We start from the raw sequence: 19,329 nt of genomic DNA on the forward strand, positions 1-19,329 counted from the left end.
TGTGTGTCATGATCAACTCTTTGCATAGGCAAGGAACTACCCAATAACAACCTACACTTTCATAGGTTGTTATTTTAATAGTCTCTATTAAAGGATCTAGCTGTTTCTAATAGCAAGGAACAGTTATGCGGCCTTCCCCCTCCCACCTTTTTAATAAGCTATATCTTGTATATGCACTGAAAATAAACCCTGTACTTTTGCATAAGGCTTTTGGAAAGTTTCTGGTTCAGTCATAGCAATTTTTATTTACACAAACATTTCTGATTCATGCTTTGAAATATTCTCTTACTGGTTTTATTTACACTATGAACTGGCAGGCCTGCAAGCTGACAAAACATCTTCCAAACTGAACAAAAACAGATTTTGGACTGACCATATAGTTACAATATCATAATTAATTTGATCTATCGCTTTAATGGAAATTTTGATAGGCAGAAAACTATAAATGTGCCCAATATGCAGGTAAAACCATCTTTGGACAGCCCAAGCTAAGGAATGTCCAGTATTTTACCTTGGATGGCCGGTCTTGAAGATAAACCTAGAGTGCTTCAGGAAGTGTTGCTGGTGGTCTCCCAAAGGGCTTCATTCTTCCCTGTAAACCAGTTATCAGCTAATGGTGCAGCATTTCGAGGTCATCAGATATTCCAGGGCACTGTTCCTGAGCGTGGGTGTAGGGCAGAGGAAAAGAGTTCTAAGAGGGCACCTGGTAAGGTGACCACTCCAACTTCCATAAAGTCAGTGGGAGTTTTTCTGTTAACTTCAATGATTATTGGAACAGGAGTACTTGTGGCACCTTAGAGACTAACAAATTTATTTGAGCATAAGCTTTCGTGGGCTACAGCCCACATCATTGGATGCATAGAATGGAACATATAATAAAAGATATATAAGATATAGTACATATAGTAAGAAGATATATGTGTGTGTGTGAACACAGAGAACATGAAAAGGTGGAGTAAGAGGGTAATTAATTAAGATGAGCTATCATCAGCAGGGGAAAAAAACTTTTGTAGTGATAATCAAGATGGCCCATTTAGACAGTTGATGAGGGTGTGAGGATACTTAACATTGGGAAATAGATTCAATATTTGTAATGATCCAGTCTCTATTCAAACCCAAGTTAATGGTATCTAATTTGCATATTAATTCAAGCTCAGCAGTTTCTCATTGGAGTCTGTTTTTGAAGCTTTTCTGTTGCAAAATTGCTACCTTTACATCTGGTACTGAGTGGCCAGAGAGGTTGAAGTGTTCTCCTACTGGTTTTTAAATGTTATGATTCCTGATGTCAGATTTGTGTCCATTTACTCTTTTGCGTAGAGATGGTCCAGTTTGGCCAATGTACATGGCAGAGGGGCATTGCTGGCACATGATGGTATATATCACATTGGTAGATGTGCAGGTGAACGAGCCCTTGATGGCACGGCTAATGTGATTAGGTCCTATGAGGGTGTCACTTGAACAGATATGGGGACAGAGTTGGCATCCGGCTTTGTTGCAAGGATAAGCTCCTGGTTTAGTGTTTTTGTTGTGTGGTATGTGGTTGCTGGAGAGTATTTGCTTCAGGTCTGTAAGTGAGGATTGGTCTGTCTCCCAAGATCTGTGAGAATGAGGGATCGTTTTTCAGGATAGGCTGTAGATCTTTGATGATGCACTGGAGAGGTTTTAGTTGGGGGCTGAAGGTGACAGCTAGTGGTGTTCTGTTATTTTCTTTGTTGGGCCTGTCCTATAATAGCTAACACAAACTGGTAATTGGTATTGGTAATTCTGGTGCAAAAGCCAGTGACTGACGAGGCACTATAACTTCATCCCTTTCTGCAAACACAGGAGGAAATAGTTCGTGAAATAACAAAGGATAAAGTGGGTATGAGAAACTTACTTTAAAAATTCCTAGCAGTATCTTACGCTATGGAGAGTGAAAATGCCTGGTGCTTTTTGTAGTGGCAGCATTTGGCCTGGTCAACCTTACAAATTTGGGTTGACATAGTTACAGCACTTGGGGTGTTAAAAATCCACACCCCGAGCACTATGCTGACCTAATTCTTGCTGTAGGGGCAGCTAAGCTGACAGAAGAATGCTTCTGTTGGCCTAGCTACTATTGCTTAGGGAGGTGAAGTTTACTACTGTGTTGGAAAAACATCTTCTATGGCTGGTTTCAGAGTAACAGCCGTGTTAGTCTGTATTCGCAAAAAGAAAAGGAGTACTTGTGGCACCTTAGAGACTAACCAATTTATTTGAGCATGAGCTTTCGTGAGCTACAGCTCACTTCATGTCTGTAATCGCGTGACCAGAGAGATTGAAGTTGTCACGGTTCCTCCCCCACTCTGAACTCTAGGGTACAGATGTGGGGACCTGCATGAAAAACCTCCTAAGCTTATCTTTACCAGCTTAGGTCAAAACTTCCCCAAGGTACAAAATATTACCCCCGTTATCCTTGGACTGGCCGCTACCACCACCAAACTAATACTGGTTACTGGGGAAGAGCTGTTTGGACGCGTCCTTCCCCCCAAAATACTTCCCAAAACCTTGCACCCCACTTCCTGGACAAGGTTTGGTAAAAAGCCTCACCAATTTGCATAGGTGACCACAGACCCAAACCCTTGGATCTGAAAACAATGAAAAAGCATTCAGTGTTTTACAAGAAGACTTTTAATAAAAAATAGAAGTAAATAGAAATAAAGAAATCCCCCCTGTAAAATCAGGATGGTAGATATCTTACAGGGTAATTAGATTCAAAAACATAGAGAACCCCTCTAGGCAAAACCTTAAGTTACAAAAAAGATACACAGACAGAAATAGTTATTCTATTCAGCACAATTCTTTTCTCAGCCATTTAAAGAAATCATAATCTAACACATACCTAGCTAGATTACTTACTAAAAGTTCTAAGACTCCATTCCTGTTCTGTCCCGGGCCAAGACGACTACAGACAGACACAGACCCTTTGTTTCTCTCCCTCCTCCCAGCTTTTGAAAGTATCTTGTCTCCTCATTGGTCATTTTGGTCAGGTGCCAGCGAGGTTACCTTTAGCTTCTTAACCCTTTACAGGTGAGAGGAGCTTTCCCCTGGCCAGGAGGGATTTCAAAGGGGTTTACCCTTCCCTTTATATTTATGACAGAAGTGTTCTCCGACTGGTTTATGAATGTTATAATTCTTGACATCTGATTTGTGTCCATTTATTCTTTTACGTAGAGACTGTCCAGTTTGACCAATGTAAATGGCAGAGGGGCATTGCTGGCACATGATGGCATATATCACATTGGTGGATGTGCAGGTGAATGAGCCTCTGATAGTGTGGCTGATGTTATTAGGCCCTGTGATGGTGTCCCCTGAATAGATATGTGGGCACAGTTGGCAACGGGCTTTGTTGCAAGGATAAGTTCCTGGGTTAGTGGTTCTGTTGTGTGGTATGTGGTTGTTGGTGAGTATTTGCTTCAGGTTGTGGTCGGAGAACACTTCAATCTCTCTGGTCACGCAATCACAGACATGAAGGTTGCTATCTTAAAACAAAAAAACTTCAAATCCAGACTCCAGCGAGAAACTGCTGAATTGGAATTCATTTGCAAATTGGATACTATTAATTTAGGCTTAAATAGAGACTGGGAGTGGCTATTTCCCCTTGTTTTTTCCTCCCCCACCTCCCCCCCGATGTTCTGGTTAAACTTGGATTTAAACTTGGAGAGTGGTCAGTTTGGATGAGCTATTGCCAGCAGGAGAGTGAGTTTGTGTGTGTGTGTGTGTGTGTGTGTGTCCCCGGGGAAAAAAGTGGGGGGGGGGTGAGAGAGCCTGGATTTGTGCTGGAAATGGCCCACCTTGATTATCATGCACATTGTAGGGAGATTTCAGAGTAACAGCCGTGTTAGTCTGTATTCGCAAAAAGAAAAGGAGTACTTGTGGCACCTTAGAGACTAACCAATTTATTAGAGCATAAGCTTTCGTGAGCTACAGCTCACTTCATCAGATGCATATCGTGGAAACTGCAGCAGACTTTATATATACACAGAGAATATGAAACAATACCTCCTCCCACCCCACTGTCCTGCTGGTAATAGCTTATCTAAAGTGATCATCAGGTGGGCCATTTCCAGCACAAATCCAGGTTTTCTCACCCTCCACCCCCCCACACACACCAAATTCTCTCTCCTGCTGGTGATAGCCCATTGTAGGGAGAGTGGTCACTTTGGATGAGCTATTACCAGCAGGATAGTGAGTTTGTGTGTGTGGGGGGGTGGAGGGTGAGAAAACCTGGATTTGTGCTGGAAATGGCCCAACTTGATGATCACTTTAGATAAGCTATTACCAGCAGGACAGTGGGGTGGGAGGAGGTATTGTTTCATGATCTCTGTGTGTATATAATGTCTGCTGCAGTTTCCACGGTATGTATCCGATGAAGTGAGCTGTAGCTCACGAAAGCTCATGCTCAAATAAATTGGTTAGTCTCTAAGGTGCCACAAGTACTCCTTTTCTTTTTATCTTCTATTGCTGTAGTCTATGTTTATACTACCAGGTTACAATGGCATAGCTATACTGCTGTAGTGCAAACATGGCCTAAGGCCTGGTCTATACCGAAAACCTAAGTTGACCTCGCTATGTTGCTCAGGGCCGTGAAAAATTCACACCCTCGAGAGATGTAGTTAGGCCAAACTAAGCCCCAGTTTAAACGCCATTGGATTGATGGAAGAATTCTTCTATCGATCCAGCTTAGCTACCACCTCTCGGGGGTGGATTAACTACAGCAATGGAAACCTCCCCCCCCCACCCCCCCTTCTGTTGCTATAGCAATTGTTTACGCTATGGTGCTAGGGCAGCAGACCTGCAGCTTCATAGCTGTGCCGCTGTAGCATCTGTAGTGTAGATGTAGCCTAAGTCTTTTATTTAAGAAGCTGACAAAGCAACGGGTATTTCTGAGGTTGTGTTGATTACCATTCTGTTTTCATATCACCTTTTCCAGAGAATAGAAAAACCCCTTCTGCGAAGTGTTACTCAACCACTGAGGTGGGGCAGAACTGCATGCCACCATTATATGATGTGAACAACTGAGTAAGAATGGATGAGACATAAAACAGAGGTACTGACGACTTGTGTTCACTGGATTCGTTGCCTTTCCTGTAAGTAAGAGTAAACGGTGTTAACCCCAGTGTCCTGCCCAGATAAGACTAATAGCATTCTGCTGACCTAAATTTCTCCTGTAGCTTTGACCGGTTCTGTTCCTGCCCTTGACCCCCACCCCCCGTCTTTCCTATTCTAAATTGCTGTGGAGTGTTGGGATGTTCTAACTGTTTAAGCCACTGGTGCAATCCACCAAAGAGGTAGCAGCAGTTTAGCCCTATTCTCCCCATTACCAATCTTCCTATACCACGGTCCCCTGTGCCAGGGCTCTGTGCAATCCCATCCTTCCTTCTCCTCCCCATTCATGGCTCCAGCCTAAGCCTGAACATCTATATAGGGCAATTTTATAGCCCTGTGAGCCTAGCACAGGCTTGCTGCTGGTGTTTGACTGCAGTGTACACTGAAGCAAAAATTTGCGCCTGTCTAAGGGGGAGACAAAGCCTGAGAGTATCAGTACTCTTGTTCTGAGAGCGAGCATGGCGTTCAGTTAACCTTCTTGGGCTGTGGGGCACTTATGCAGCTGGCTGTCACTTGCTGCTGTACAATAGTAAAGGCTGCATCAGTGTGTTGAGTTTTATAAAAGCATGTTTGTTTGCATGTAGCTTGAATGTAAAGATGAACTTTGTGCTGAAACTTGCACAGGAACATTCCTTTCTGCCTCTCCTTCAGTGCACCCAACAGGAGTTCATGTTTAATGTGTGGCTGCTTAATAGAGAGCAAACTTCTTCCCTTTTCTGGGTGTGTGTGGTGGTCTAACTGAACTTGAAATTTTCCATGCCATTTTATTCTTAGTCCATAATGTAGCCTACATCCAGTGTTAATTTTGTAGTGTAGGGGAGGAGGATGGCTTTTTTAGTTTTGTCTCTTGTTAATTAGCCATCACTGCCTACCCTTCTCAACAATATTATTACATATTTGAGAGCTAGAGCCTAACAGGAAAACTTGGGTATTAAATCTGTAATGCTGCTAGGTTTATTTCATGCTGTTATATTTAGTTAATGTTAGAGGGTTGAGAAACTAATTACCTTTAATTTAGGCAATATATTTCTAGTTATAAGTGGATGAGTTAAGAGTGAAATGAAAGTCATAACTAAGAACATCACTGTGCTTGTTGGTTTGCATCTTAACTAGAGATGGTTGAAAAATGGTATTTCTGTCCTGCAGGAGATTGAGACTTTGAAATTCCCGAAGTGGGACAAAAAGTTAATCTCTGATTTCTTCCCCCCACCCCCAACAAATGAAATATTCTGAAAAATTTAGTTTTAACCTTTATTGTTTTGAGAAGACCAAAACATTCTTATAAATTATATACATATTTCAAGTAATTTCCAGGTATGAATTTTGAAATCATATGTTCCTGCAGAACATTTTGATTCTGTTTGGAAATGGCATTTTCCAACTGAAAACTGCTGTCACAACTTTTTCAGCCCGCTCTAATTGTAACACTATGAATGCATGTGTTTTTGTATATTTACAGGTTATCCCAAGTTTTTCAAACACTTGAGCTGTCTCAGCACTGTTGACAAAGCTGAGATGGCTGTAAACTCAGTAAGTAGTTAAATATTCAATTTTGTTTTCTGTGGGTAGCAGCCTATTGAGTAATGAATTAATAGTCAGGTCCATTAAAAGTGGACATAGGTATGCATGATTTTATTTTTTTAAGAAGTTTCTTGACTTTAGTTTCCTATTCTATAAAATGGGGAAAATACTTGCCTGTATCACAGGGTATTGTGGGGATGAATGAACTAATTCTTCAAGTCTCTGATATCACAGTGATGGATGTAGTATATGAATCTAGCACTCTGCCATCAACTAATTTGTTCTATAGTGTATTTGGTAAAAGTAATGAAGTCTTATCAGATCTCACTACAGCACTCCGCTAATTAGCATTGAAGCTATGCTGTCAACTGGAAAATCAAATTTATTGCTGAAAAATTTGCACCGAACATAGTAACTACCCCCTAAATTATTACAGCTGAAATAAGTTATCAGAAAAAAATATGCAATTTTTCCAGTTTGTTTGTTTGTTCTTTTTTCTTTTATTTTTCACTGTTTTTTCAATAAAAGAGAAACTAAGTGTGCAGAAGAGATTCTTAAGGAAGCAACATTTTTTTTTCTTTCTAAAGAAATTTAAAATCTAAAACATATTTAGAAGGTGATGTGATCTATTGAAAACTAGTTTTGGTGGGGTTTTTTTTGCTGTTTTTTTTTTTTTCTTTAAATTAATCCGTCAGTTGAATGTGTCTCTAAGTCTCTCACTCCACTTCTCAGGAGACTTTGTATATCTATTTTTGTGTGTGTGTGAGTGTAATGAATTTCTGAATGAGTGCAATGAGAATTGGTGGGCTTTTACTGTATTTACATAAGTGACGATATTTTTTAGAAATGATTATATTGTTCTAACTTTGCAATATTAATGTTTTTTCCCACCTTCACCTCAATTTTGCTATTTAGGGGCTACCACCTTACTATGAAAATCATGGTTATCAGCCAGAAAACTTCTATATTTCCAGACAGCCTGTGGATGCTAACGTGTATCCACCATATTATCCTCCATCGGTGCCACATTATGTCCCAAGAGTTCCTGCTCATCAGTCAGCTCCCCCAGTAGTACAGCCAAAGCCGCCATCAGCAAAACTGTGCACGTCAAGTAAGATTTGTCTGGAGTTCTTTTTATGTAGACCGATCAAAACTTGTTTCCTTTCAAGCTCTTATGTTGAGGGACTATCCCAGGAGCACCTCTTTGTCCCTCAGGGTGCTAGGTAGCTGAACAAGTCAATTACTATTATACTTTTTTGTAAAAAAGTGTGAGGAGTTGAGTGGTTCTTTGAAGTGATGATGAGATGGAGAGACTCTAACATCTGAATTGCAGATTCACGCCTGCTTACTAGTGATTGAAAGCTGTCCATCTAAGGGCACGTCTTCACTAGCAACGTTAAAGCGCTGGTCATGGCAGCACTTTAACGTGGCTGTGTAGTCGTGGCATAGCACTGAGAGAGAGCTCTCCCAGCACTATAAAAAACCCATCTCCACTGGGGAATAGCTCCCAGGGCTGGTGCACTGTCCACAGCGCTGCAACTTGCAGCGCTCAGGGGTGTGTGTTTTCATACCCCTGAGCGAGAAAGTTGCAGCACTGTAAAGTGCTAGTGAAGACAAGCCCTAATTTACTTGCAGGGAGATAGGGATGGAGGCTAGCCTAGTAAAATAATTTGTTTGCAAACCTAACTCTTCTTTTTCTCCCTTTTTAATTGCAGAAGTTAAGAAAACTCTATGCATCGTTTTATCCGTTGCAATAATACTATCGGTTTCCATAATTGCAGCTATGCTTATCTGGTATTTTGGTAAGGATGATAGAAATTTTTTATTCAAAGCTAAAATGTCTTGAGTTTTTCCATTTCCCAACGTAAGTGTGTCATCTTCCAGAGGGTGGTAAATTAGAGCAGTAAACTCTTGTTATCGATCTCTTTTCTGAATGCAACTTATTTTAATATCTAAAAGCTTAATTATTTGCCATAACCAGTATCGCTGTTGTCCTTTCCTTTAACTTCAAATATATTTACATTTGATAAGTGTCCTTGACTCAGCAGCAACCTCTTATTCATCTGAATTCTCTGAGATCCCACAAACTGTTTAGCAACAGTTGGTCTAGGACAAGCTTTTGTACAACTATTTTAGTAATGTGATATCTAGGTATAACTGTGCCTCAGTGGGTCACAACTGAGGATGCCAAATTCAGGACGAACTGCTGAGAAATAGGGCAAATCCTATAGGGGATTAGCCACCAGTCTTGGGGTGTATCAAACCAGCAACAAAAGTAAATTTCTGTTTCACCACACTGGCTAACAAGAAGTCATAAAAATAGTTTCCTTGGGCATTCCAGTTCTTTTGTCACCACCAAAAACACTGGATTCAGAGATGAGTGGTTCTTTACAGCCAGTCTCATCAAAGAAAGGGTTCTTCTGATCTCAAAGGACCAGCCACACACCCAGGTCAATATACAACTTAGATCTTACCCAAAAATCACACTGATGCCAATCCTTTAGTATCTAAAATCTAAAGTTTTATTCATAAAAAAGAAAGAAAGAAAGGTGAGAGTTAAAATTGGTTAGAGGAATCAAATACATACAACAATTGCAAAGTTCTTGGTTCAGGCTTGTAGCAGTGATGGAATAAACTGCTGGCTTGATAAGTCTTTGGTTGCTTCCAAATCATTGGAAGGTCCTCAGTGCCTTGGTTAGAATGCTCCCATTAGTATAAGTTCATAGTCCAGAGGATTGAACAGGATAGAGGCAAAATGGGCTTTTTATAGCTTCTGCCATGTGGAGGGAATTCCAGTGTTCTCACTGTGGAAAATTACAGCAACAAGATGGAGTTTGGAGTCACATGGGCAAGTAACGTGTCCATGCATTTCGACTAGTCACACCAGGAAATTCCATTAAGTGTAGATAAGTGTAAGTCTCCCATGGTCCATTGTCAGTTAAATGTTCTTTTGATTGGCCACTCAATTTTAATAGTCCCTCCAAGATGTGCTGGCTAGCTACCTTGTGGCGTTACCCCAGGAGCAAACATTTGAAATCCAGATATAGAGCCAATACTCAATAGCTTCAAATACAAAAATGATACATGCATACAAATAGCAGAATTATAGTCAGCGAGTCATAACCTTTCCACAAACACCTCACTTGACAACCTTGTACAAAATTTATTGCAAATTTATGACAGTGGTTACAACAATGATCTATATGGTCATATTTTAATCAGATAACGTCACACTAGGATTAAGAGTGCAGTTTACCCCAGAGCAAAGGGCATTTATAAGGTCTAAGTGACATTGGGCTTTGCGTGAGCCCTGTGTAGTGGGATGAATTTAACCTAAGAGACTACTGATATGCACAAGGGCAGCCCATCCATATAGGTGAACTAGGCGGTTGCCTAGGGTGCCAAGTTAAATGGGGCACCAAATTTGAGGGAAAAAATAAAATAACGAAGATGTCATTATTTCAATTCTTGTGTGCATATGGAGGGAATATGAATGATAATTTCTCTACACTTCTGAGAATTTATTAATGTCAAATCTTTTGTTTACTGCAAAAATAATATTTTAGCGAATATATATATATATATATTTTTTTTTTTCAATTTGCAACGTAGGGTCAAGATGACCCACTCCACAATTTTGATAAGCAATAACTCAGCCACAATGAAACGCATCCTCCAGCAGCAAGAGCTGCAATGCTAGTGACACCTAACTCGAATATAGATCAAGGTCACATAGCTGGAGATTCATGTAGAGTGGAGATACCACCAATTGATACGTGTCAAACGGTCATTTTAACACATGTCGCTGGTAGATGGTTAAGAATTGAGTGAATACTGTGGAAAATTGTGTTTCTTGGTGCCAAAGAATAAAGAATAATGTCTTTCAGCATTATAAATCCATTATTAAACCTTAGCGTTATTATCGGGCTCTATAATTATGAACTTTTTCTTTGTTATAACTGGTTCACATGTAATAAATAAGGTCCATAAAAGAAAAGTAACAGCGTTAACGCTTAATAGACTAAGAAAGTGATGACGTCACACTCCAAGTGGGTAACCGTGAGGAAGGGGATTAGTTTCCAAACAATCGATGTTGGGTTATAATGTCAAAAAAGATCATTTTGTTTCCATGTAAATGCTGTAACTAACTGTTTTAATAGGTGAGTGAGTGTATGTTACTAATCATTGGACCTTGCAGCAATCCCAACATGTCTTTTCCCTGCTTAAATGTGGTTTAAATCGCCAACCATGTGGTGGGTCAGCCATCCTTAATGCTATAATACTTGCAGTCAGGAACACAGTTAGTACGTAACATGCCCCATGGCAGAAAGAGGAAAAAGAAAACGCTCAAAAACTGAGTATCGTAAATGAAAGGCTGAGAAGGAAAAGGACCAAGCAAAACAGCAGGGATCCTTCCTGAAATATCTTCTCTTTTAATCCAAATAAAGATGGAAGCAGTTCACAGCATCCAGATGAAGGAATTTTACTTGGAGAGGAGGATAGCATGGAAGCAGTTTGGAAACCCAAGATGATGGAAACTTACTTCTAGATGAAGGCAGCTCACAGCATCAGACTGATATGGAAGTGGAGAAAATGTATTTATCTTCAGAGAGACATGCAGAATTTGAAGTAAATGAAGTAGAAAGAAGAAAGGATGAGGAAGTTACAAACAAGTTACAGTAAGGGGACCCAACTTCATAGCCCAGATGTGATGACAGTATGCGGCAACTTCTCGTGGAACATGGACCCAAAAAAGTTCGCGAATTTTCCTTTCCTAAGGATGGAAATAAAAGAAAATTCTCTGCTTAGCATTACAAGAGGAAACTCATTAATGGGGAAGAAATTCATCGAAACTGGTTACAATATTCAGTGTCGAAGGACTCTGTTTTGCTTTTGCTGCAAGTTGTTTAGAAATCAAGCAATTGGTACATCACTTACTGAAAATGGTTCAAAGGACTGGAAAAACATCTCTTCAATTCTCTCTTCACATGAAAGAAGTACAGAACATTTGGAATGTTTTCAAAATTGGAAAGAATTTGAATTATGATTGAAAAAAGGAAAAACTATCGAAGAAAATTTACGTGTGATCGAGGAAAGAAGAATACTGGCAACAAATATTAGAGCGTCTGTTTGCTTTAGTGAGAGTTCTTGGTGGGCAAAATTTAGCATTCTGCGGCCGCGGTAGAAGTGAAAAATTTATATACTCCAGGTAATGGAAACTTTTTAAAAAATTTGTTGAATACCTCGCTTTGTTTGATTCAGTCATGAAGGACCATCTATGTAAAATAACTGATCATGAAACACAGGTTCATTACTTAGGAAAAAATATGCAGAATGAACTGATTCAAATCCTAGCAAATGCCATTAAAAAGAACATTGTAGAAGCTGCCCATTCTGCAAAATACTTTTCAATAATACTGGACTGTACACCAGATGTGACTCATGTTGAACAAATGACGATCATTCGTTTTGTGGATATGGAAAAATCTGCAGATGAAGATAATGTCGGCGTGCTCATAAAGGAACATTTTTTTGCGTTTCTTACCACTGAAGGAGACGACTGGAGCATTTATGACTGAAACTATTCTACAAGAGCTTGAAACAGTGTAATTATCTGTTGAAAACTTACATGGCCAAGGCTATGATAATGGGAGTAATAGGAAGGGTAAAGACTTGGCGTGCAAAGGAGAATGATGGAAATCAATCCTAGGGCCTTTTTCGTTCCTTGCAATGCACATTCCCTGAATTTGGTTGTCAATGATGCTGTTAGGAGGCAAGCAGTTTCTTTCACCCAGTGCAACATGTTTGTGTTTTTTCTCAGGCTCAACACGCCATTGGGAGATTCTGACTCACCATGTGAATTCTCTAACTGTGAAACCATAGCCTCTTCGCTATGAACTTGGAAACATTTATGAAGCCCGAATTGAAATTTCTGATACTACCTTTACTGGGTCATCTGGCAATAAGGCACGTTCAGATGCAGAAGCTCTTGCAAATGGCCTTTCCAAGTTCAAATTTGTGACTTCACTCATTTTGTGGTATAAATTCCTTTTCAAGATTAACCTCACTAGTAAGCAGCTTCAGGAAAAGAACTTGAACATACGTTCTGCTATTCAAAAACTTCAGCAAACTAAAAATATTCTGGAGGAATTCAGAAGTGATGAAGGGTTCAAAAGAACACTGGTAGAGTCTCTTGAGCTTGGTGAAGAAATAGACTTTCCGACAGAATTTGAACCAGAGCCAGTTCGCATTCGGCAAAAGAAACAGCAGTTTTTGTATGACTGACAAAACACACCCATTCAGAACCCAAAACAAAGGTTCAAAGTGAATTTCTACTTTTCAGTCCTTGATACTGCTATTCACTTGGTTGATGAAAGATTTCAACAGATGCAGCAGCTAGAGTCCATACTTGGCTTTCTATATGATATCCACAGCTTTCAAAAGAAAACAGAAAAACAGATAAGAGAATTTTGTATAAAACTGGAGTCTGCATGGACTCATGAAAATTCAAAAGACATTGATGCTACAGATTTGTGTAGTGAGCTTCAGGCTTTTTCAAGACAACTTAAGAAACGTTCCACTCGTGAAGAAGTACGGAAGTTTGTCAGTAGAGCATGAAATAACTGGAAAACTGGATCTAAAAGAACTCGTGACTGAATTTTCAAAACTTAAAGAAAGGAAAAATAATGTTTTAAGAGCACAGAGTTTTTTATTTGAAGTGTTTTGTAAATACAGGTTAAAGTTCATTGAAGAGTTTTCTTATTTCTTTCTACATTGGATGTGGTGGTAATGGCAGTTAAAGCAGGATAACGTAATGGACGATTTCAGATTTGTAGTAATAAAAATTATAATTAACATTTTTAATGCATTTTTATTTGAAATTGGACTGAAATATCATCTAACTGTCTTGTACAAATTTATTCTGAAAATTTTGTGTCTTTTTATCAGATCTCAGAAACGTTGGTTGGATGGACGGACAAACCGAATAATTAAGCCTCTGTTTATTAAAAAAAAAAAAAAAGCTTAAAAATATTAGAAGGAAAAAAGGGGCAAAATGTTTCCCAGTTTACCAAAAACCTCAGCCTAGATCTGCCCTTGGAGCTTGGGGGCTGGGGGCACCGATTGCATGGTTCACCTAGGGCACCAGTTGCTGGCAGCTAGTCTAGGGCCACTCCTGGATATGCAGCCTCTGGAGTGAGGTTTTAAGTTATACAGCTTCCCCCTAACTGCAACCGTGAAGGGAAGAAAGGAAGGATCAGGTATGGTAGACATATTAGGCCTGACTAATTTTTCACAAGTGCTGCATAGAACTGATTGGAGCACTTTATTTCCATGAAATATGCTGTTTTGTCAAAGCTGAAATGTTTTGTGGAGATGTATTGGTTTTCACTAAACTTTTGAAGAGAAGGATTTCGGGTCTGGGGCAGAGGTAGACAGTTGGAGGTGCAGACACACCGAACACAACTTCCTGTGTCAAATGTGAACGCATTTCCTTAAACTGTCTGCAAATGGAATAGACCTCCTCTGGACCACTCTGGTGCTGAACACCAGCAGCTCCCACTTACTTCAGGTGGAGTCAGGAGAACTCATTAGCTCTTTAAAAAATATAAAATAAAATCAGACCCTCTATTCCATCTCCTAATATTAGGGCTGGTTCAAATAGTTTAATTGAAGCAGTTTTTCAGTGAAGAAACTACTTTTCCACTAAAACACAAATGTTCATTTTAGTAAAAATTTTCTGGTGGGAAGAACTGAAAATCTTGTAGTTTTCTGGGGCTTTTTGCCCTCTCTTCTTTTTCTTCCCCACACCTTTTTCATGAGCGAGTGTGTGTGTGAGATGGTGATAGTGAAAGGAACAGGTGAAGAAGAGTGAGGGGGAGAATTCAAAAAAGAGAATATTTCAACTCTCAAACTGGAAGACCAAGGAATTCTGGGGTTGGGTGTAAGGGAGGGAAAAACACTGACCCCCTCCACCCGAAGTTTGAAGTTTTTCATAGAGGAAAATATAACACTTTTGGACCAGTTTTAATGAACATATACAAAAAATTGCAGAATGACCCATTCAGTACAGAGTGGATTTTGCTTGATATTGAATTCACTTCCTCCTCACAAGAAGAAACTTTTCCTCATTTTTATAGTGATGATTTGAAATGGAATAAGCTACTTAATTGGCATCCTAACAGAAATCTGGCTCCCAAGCAGGCTGTTAAGTATATGTGTATAATTTCCTTAAATTTAGTCAAACACCTGTTGCTGGGCTTAAAACAGGGGCACCTGGGTAAAACTTAATGGCTTGCGTTATTCAGGAGGTCAGTCTAGATGGTCTAATAGTCCCTTCTGGCCTTAAACTCTATGAAAATTTATAATTGAGAACACTTCCAAAATGGGGAATGCCTGCTTAGATATTAATACCTATTTTAATATCCACCGCATGCATTAATCACACCAGTTACAGAATGCTGAATCTCTGAAAAGCAAGTTATTTTAAAAAGAGGTTCATGTATTCCTCTCATCTAATGGTCTGCTGCCCTTATAAAGTGAACAGTGTATCCCGGCAGGTCTGTCTTTGAGGTTTAAATTTATTTTTCAATATATTTTACAACCTTTGATTGTATGGGAAAAAATAGTGTTTTAAAAAAAAAAATCCTGTCCTGTTTAAAAATGGTATATATCTAGTGGTGGCAGTTAGTCTATATTAATTTCTTGCCTTTTTCATTTATAAATTAATCTTCAGTGCCAGCTGTGAGCTTAATGGTGCTAGTTTAGTTCACGGTTATCACCATCAGGTTTAACTAGCTAATAAACAAAAGTTTCCTTGACAGTTACCTCTGGCAACAGGTGCAATAGAATAGAAGAATATACATTCTTCCATTTTACCAGCCCTCTTGTCCATAGTTGTTTTGTATGTGCTTTCCCCAAATTGTACAAACAATCAAAAGCTCTTTCAACATATGCCTTGATTAAATTGATATTCTCCTAGAAAACTCAGCAGAAATCATAACAATTTGTGGCTCACTCTTACGTTAAGGATCCTTTTTAATGACCCCACACCTATCACCTATCTCCTTTCCACTCTGATCCCCTTGCAGAGGCCAATAGCTGTTTTGGCTCATCAATAGTGTGTGGATCTTCAGGAACATGTGTGTCACCATCTCAGTGGTGCGATGGAGTGGTCCACTGTTCCAATGGTGAAGATGAAAACCGATGTGGTAAGTATTTCAAGTATGCAGAGGTAAAATTGTTCTTGGAAACCTCTTGGTGACTTCTCCTTCCTTAGCCCTCATTTACATTAGAAAGTGGCACTAGCTTAGTTTAAGGTGTGACTTTAACTGATTTAGTTAAACCAGTTCAAATCCCTGTATGGACAGTTGTCTTTTGGTTTTAGAGTGGCTTAATATCAGTTAGCTTAAGTCCATTGCTAATGGAGTTGCTGGACTAAAATAACTCATACTTAAACCAAATCAAAATGTCCTCCACAGGATTTTGTGCCAGATCAGTTTAAAATCGCACCTTAAATTAAACTGGTGCAACTTCCTAATATAGGGTATGTCTACACTACGAAATTAGGTCGAATTTATAGAAGTCGGTTTTGTAGAAAGCGTTTTTATACAGTTGATTGTGTGTGTCCCCGCACAAATGCTCTAAGTGCATGTAGTCAGCGGAGTGTGTCCACAGTACTGAAGCAACTGTCGACTTCTGGAGCGTTGCACTGTGGGTAGCTATCCCACAGTTCCCGCAGTCTCTGCCGACCATTTGAATTCTGGGTAGAAATCCCAGTGCCTGATGGGGCTAAAACATTGTCGCGGGTGGTTCTGGGTACATATCGTCAGGCCCCCCTTCCCTCCCTCCTTCCGTGAAAGCAAGGGCAGACAATCGTTTTGTGCCTTTTTTCTTGAGTTACCTGTGCAGACGCCATACCACGGCAAGCATGGAGCCCGCTTGTCTGTATGTCTCCTGGGTGCTGGCAGACGTGGTACTGCATTGCTACACAGCAGCAGTTTATTGCCTTTTGGCAGCAGACAGTGCAGTATGACTGGTAGCCGTCGTCGACGTAGTCCTGGGTCCTCTTTCAACCGACCTCGATGAGGTCAGAGGCGCCTGGGCAAACATGGGAGTGACTCAGCCAGGTAATTTCCCTTTTAAGTTTCGTCTCATGGCGATTCAGTCCTACCAGCAGTGCACTGTCTTTTAATCGGCAGCCAGCAGAAGATGATGGCCAGCAGTCATACTGCACCGTCTTCTGCCAAGCACCCTGGAGGTGACAATGGCTAGCGGTCGTACTGCCCAGTCTGCTGCCAGCAAGATGTATAAAGATAGGTGAAGTGGATCAAAACCAGAAATAGACCAGATTTGTTTTGTATTCATTTTCTCCTCCCTCCCTCCGTGAAATCAACGGCCTGCTAAACCCAGTTTTGAGTTCTATCCTTGAGGGGGCCATTCTGTTTCTCGCAAAGCCACCCCCTTTGTTGATTTTAATTCCCTGGAAGCCAACCCTGGAAGCCATGTCGTCAGTCGCCCCCCCTCCATCAGGGCAACGGCAGACAATCGTTCCGTGCCTTTTTTCTGTGCAGATGCCATACCACAGCAAGCATGGAGCCTGCTCAGATCACTTTGGCAATTAGGAGCACGTTAAACACCACACGCATTATCCAGCAGTATATGCAGCACCAGAACCTGGCAAAGCGAAACCGGGCAAGTAGGCAATGTCAGCGCAGTGACGAGAGTGATGAGGACATGGACACAGACTTCTCTCAAAGCACGGGCCCTGGCAATGTGGGCATCATGGTGCTAATGGATCAGGTTCATCCGGTGGAACGCCGATTCTGGGCTTGGGAAACAAGCACAGACAGGTGGGACCGCATAGTGTTGCAGGTCTGGGATGATTCCCAGCGGCTTCGAAACTTTCGCATGCGTAAGGGCACTTTCATGGAACTTTGTGACTTGCTTTCTCCTGCTCTGAGGCACAAGAATACCAAGATGAAAGCAGCCCTCACAGTTGAGAAGCGAGTGGCGATAGCCCTGTGGAAGCTTGCAATGCCAGACAGCTACTGGTCAGTCGGGAATCAATTTGGAGTGGGCAAATCTACTGTTGGAGCTGCTGTGATGCAAGTAGCTCACGCAATCAAAGATCTGCTGATATCAAGGACAGTGAGTCTGGAAAATGTGCAGGTCATAGTGGATGGCTTTGCTGCAGTGGGATTCTCTAACTGTGGTGGGGCCATACACTAAAGCCATATCCCTATCTCGGCACTGGAGCACCAAGCCAGCGAGTACATAAACCGCAAGGGGTACTTTTCAATAGTGTTGCAAGCACTGGTGGGTCACAAGGGACGTTTCACCAACATCAACGTGGGATGGCTGGGAAAGGTACATGACGCTTGCATCTTCAGGAACTCTGGTCTGTTTCAAAAGCTGCAGGAAGGGACTTTATTCCCAGACCAGAAAATAACCATTGGGGATGTTGAAATGCCTATATGTATCCTTGGGGACCCAGCCTACCCCTTAATGCCATGGCTCATGAAGCCATAGACAGGCAGCCTGGACAGTAGTCAGGAGCTGTTCAACTACAGGCTGAGCAAGGGCAAAATGGTGGTAGAATGTGCATTTGGACGTTTAGAAGTGCACTGGCGCAGTTTACTGACTCGGTTAGACCTCAGTGAAACCAATATTCCCAGTGTTATTACTGCTTGCTGTGCACTCCACAATATCTGTGAGAGTAAGGGGGAGACATTTATGGTGGGGTGGGAGGTTGAGGCAAATCGCCTGGCTGCTGGCTACGCACAGCCAGACACCAGGGCAGTTAGAGCACAGGAGGGCGCGGTGCACATCAGAGAAGCTTGGAAAACCAGTTTCATGACTGGCCAGGCTACGGTGTGAAAGTTCTGTTCGTTTCTCCTTGATATAATCCCCTGCCCCTTGGTTCATTCTACTTCCCTGTAAGCTAACCACCCTCCCCTCCTCCCTTCGATCACCGCTTGCAGAGGCAATAAAGTCATTGTTGCTTCACGTTCATGCATTCTTTATTAATTCATCACACAAATAGGGGGATAACTACCAAGGTAGCTCAGGAGGGGTGGAGGAGGAGAGAAGCACCAGGAGGGGTGGTGGAGGAGGGAAGGACGAGGCCACACAGCACTTTAAAAGTTTAAAACTTTAAAACTTATTGCATGTCAGCCTTCTGTTGCTTGGGCAATCCTCTGGGGTGGGGTGGCTGGAGGCCCCCCCACTGCGTTCTTGGGCGTCTGGGTGAGGAGGCTATGGAACTTGGGGAGGAGGGCGGTTGGTTACACAGGGGCTGTAGCGGCGATCTATGCTCCTGCTGCCTTTCCTGCAGCTCAACCATATGCTGGAGCATATTAGTTTGATCCTCCAGCAGCCTCAGCATTAAATCCTGTCTCCTCTCATCACGCTGTCACCACCTTTCAGCTTCAGCCCTCTCTCCAGCCTACCACCTCTCCTCCCGGTCATTTTGTGCTTTCCTGCCTCTGACATTGTCTGCCTCCATGCATTCATCTGTGCTCTGTCAGTGTGGGAGGACAGCATGAGCTCAGAGAACATTTCATCGTGAGTGTGTTGTTTTCGCCTTCTAATCTTCGCTAGCCTCTGGGAAGGAGAAGATCCTGTGATCCTTGAAACACATGCAGCTGGTGGAGAATAAAAATTAAGGGACAGTGGTATTTAAAG

At 41.3% G+C, this 19,329-nt stretch overlaps 1 protein-coding gene across 8 annotated transcripts in view; it reads left to right on the top strand.

Annotated features, from left to right (window-relative positions):
- Nucleotides 1-19,329, top strand: part of TMPRSS2 (transmembrane serine protease 2) — a 60,453-nt gene that overhangs the window by 8,879 nt on the left and 32,245 nt on the right. For 6 of the 8 annotated variants that reach the window (XM_073360158.1, XM_073360178.1, XM_073360128.1 and 3 more), the window contains exons 2-6: nucleotides 4,949-5,105; nucleotides 6,584-6,654; nucleotides 7,561-7,756; nucleotides 8,361-8,447; nucleotides 15,735-15,854. In XM_073360158.1, coding sequence (XP_073216259.1) covers nucleotides 5,048-5,105; nucleotides 6,584-6,654; nucleotides 7,561-7,756; nucleotides 8,361-8,447; nucleotides 15,735-15,854 — 532 coding nt within the window. In that variant the 5' untranslated portion in view covers nucleotides 4,949-5,047. The remainder of the gene's footprint in view (nucleotides 1-4,948; nucleotides 5,106-6,583; nucleotides 6,655-7,560; nucleotides 7,757-8,360; nucleotides 8,448-15,734; nucleotides 15,855-19,329) is intronic. The other 2 variants (XM_073360187.1, XM_073360197.1) reach the window with 2 other exon arrangements.

The sequence above is a fragment of the Lepidochelys kempii genome, chromosome 1, assembly GCF_965140265.1.
Source record: "Lepidochelys kempii isolate rLepKem1 chromosome 1, rLepKem1.hap2, whole genome shotgun sequence".
In the NCBI taxonomy this organism is placed as follows: Eukaryota; Metazoa; Chordata; order Testudines; family Cheloniidae; genus Lepidochelys; species Lepidochelys kempii.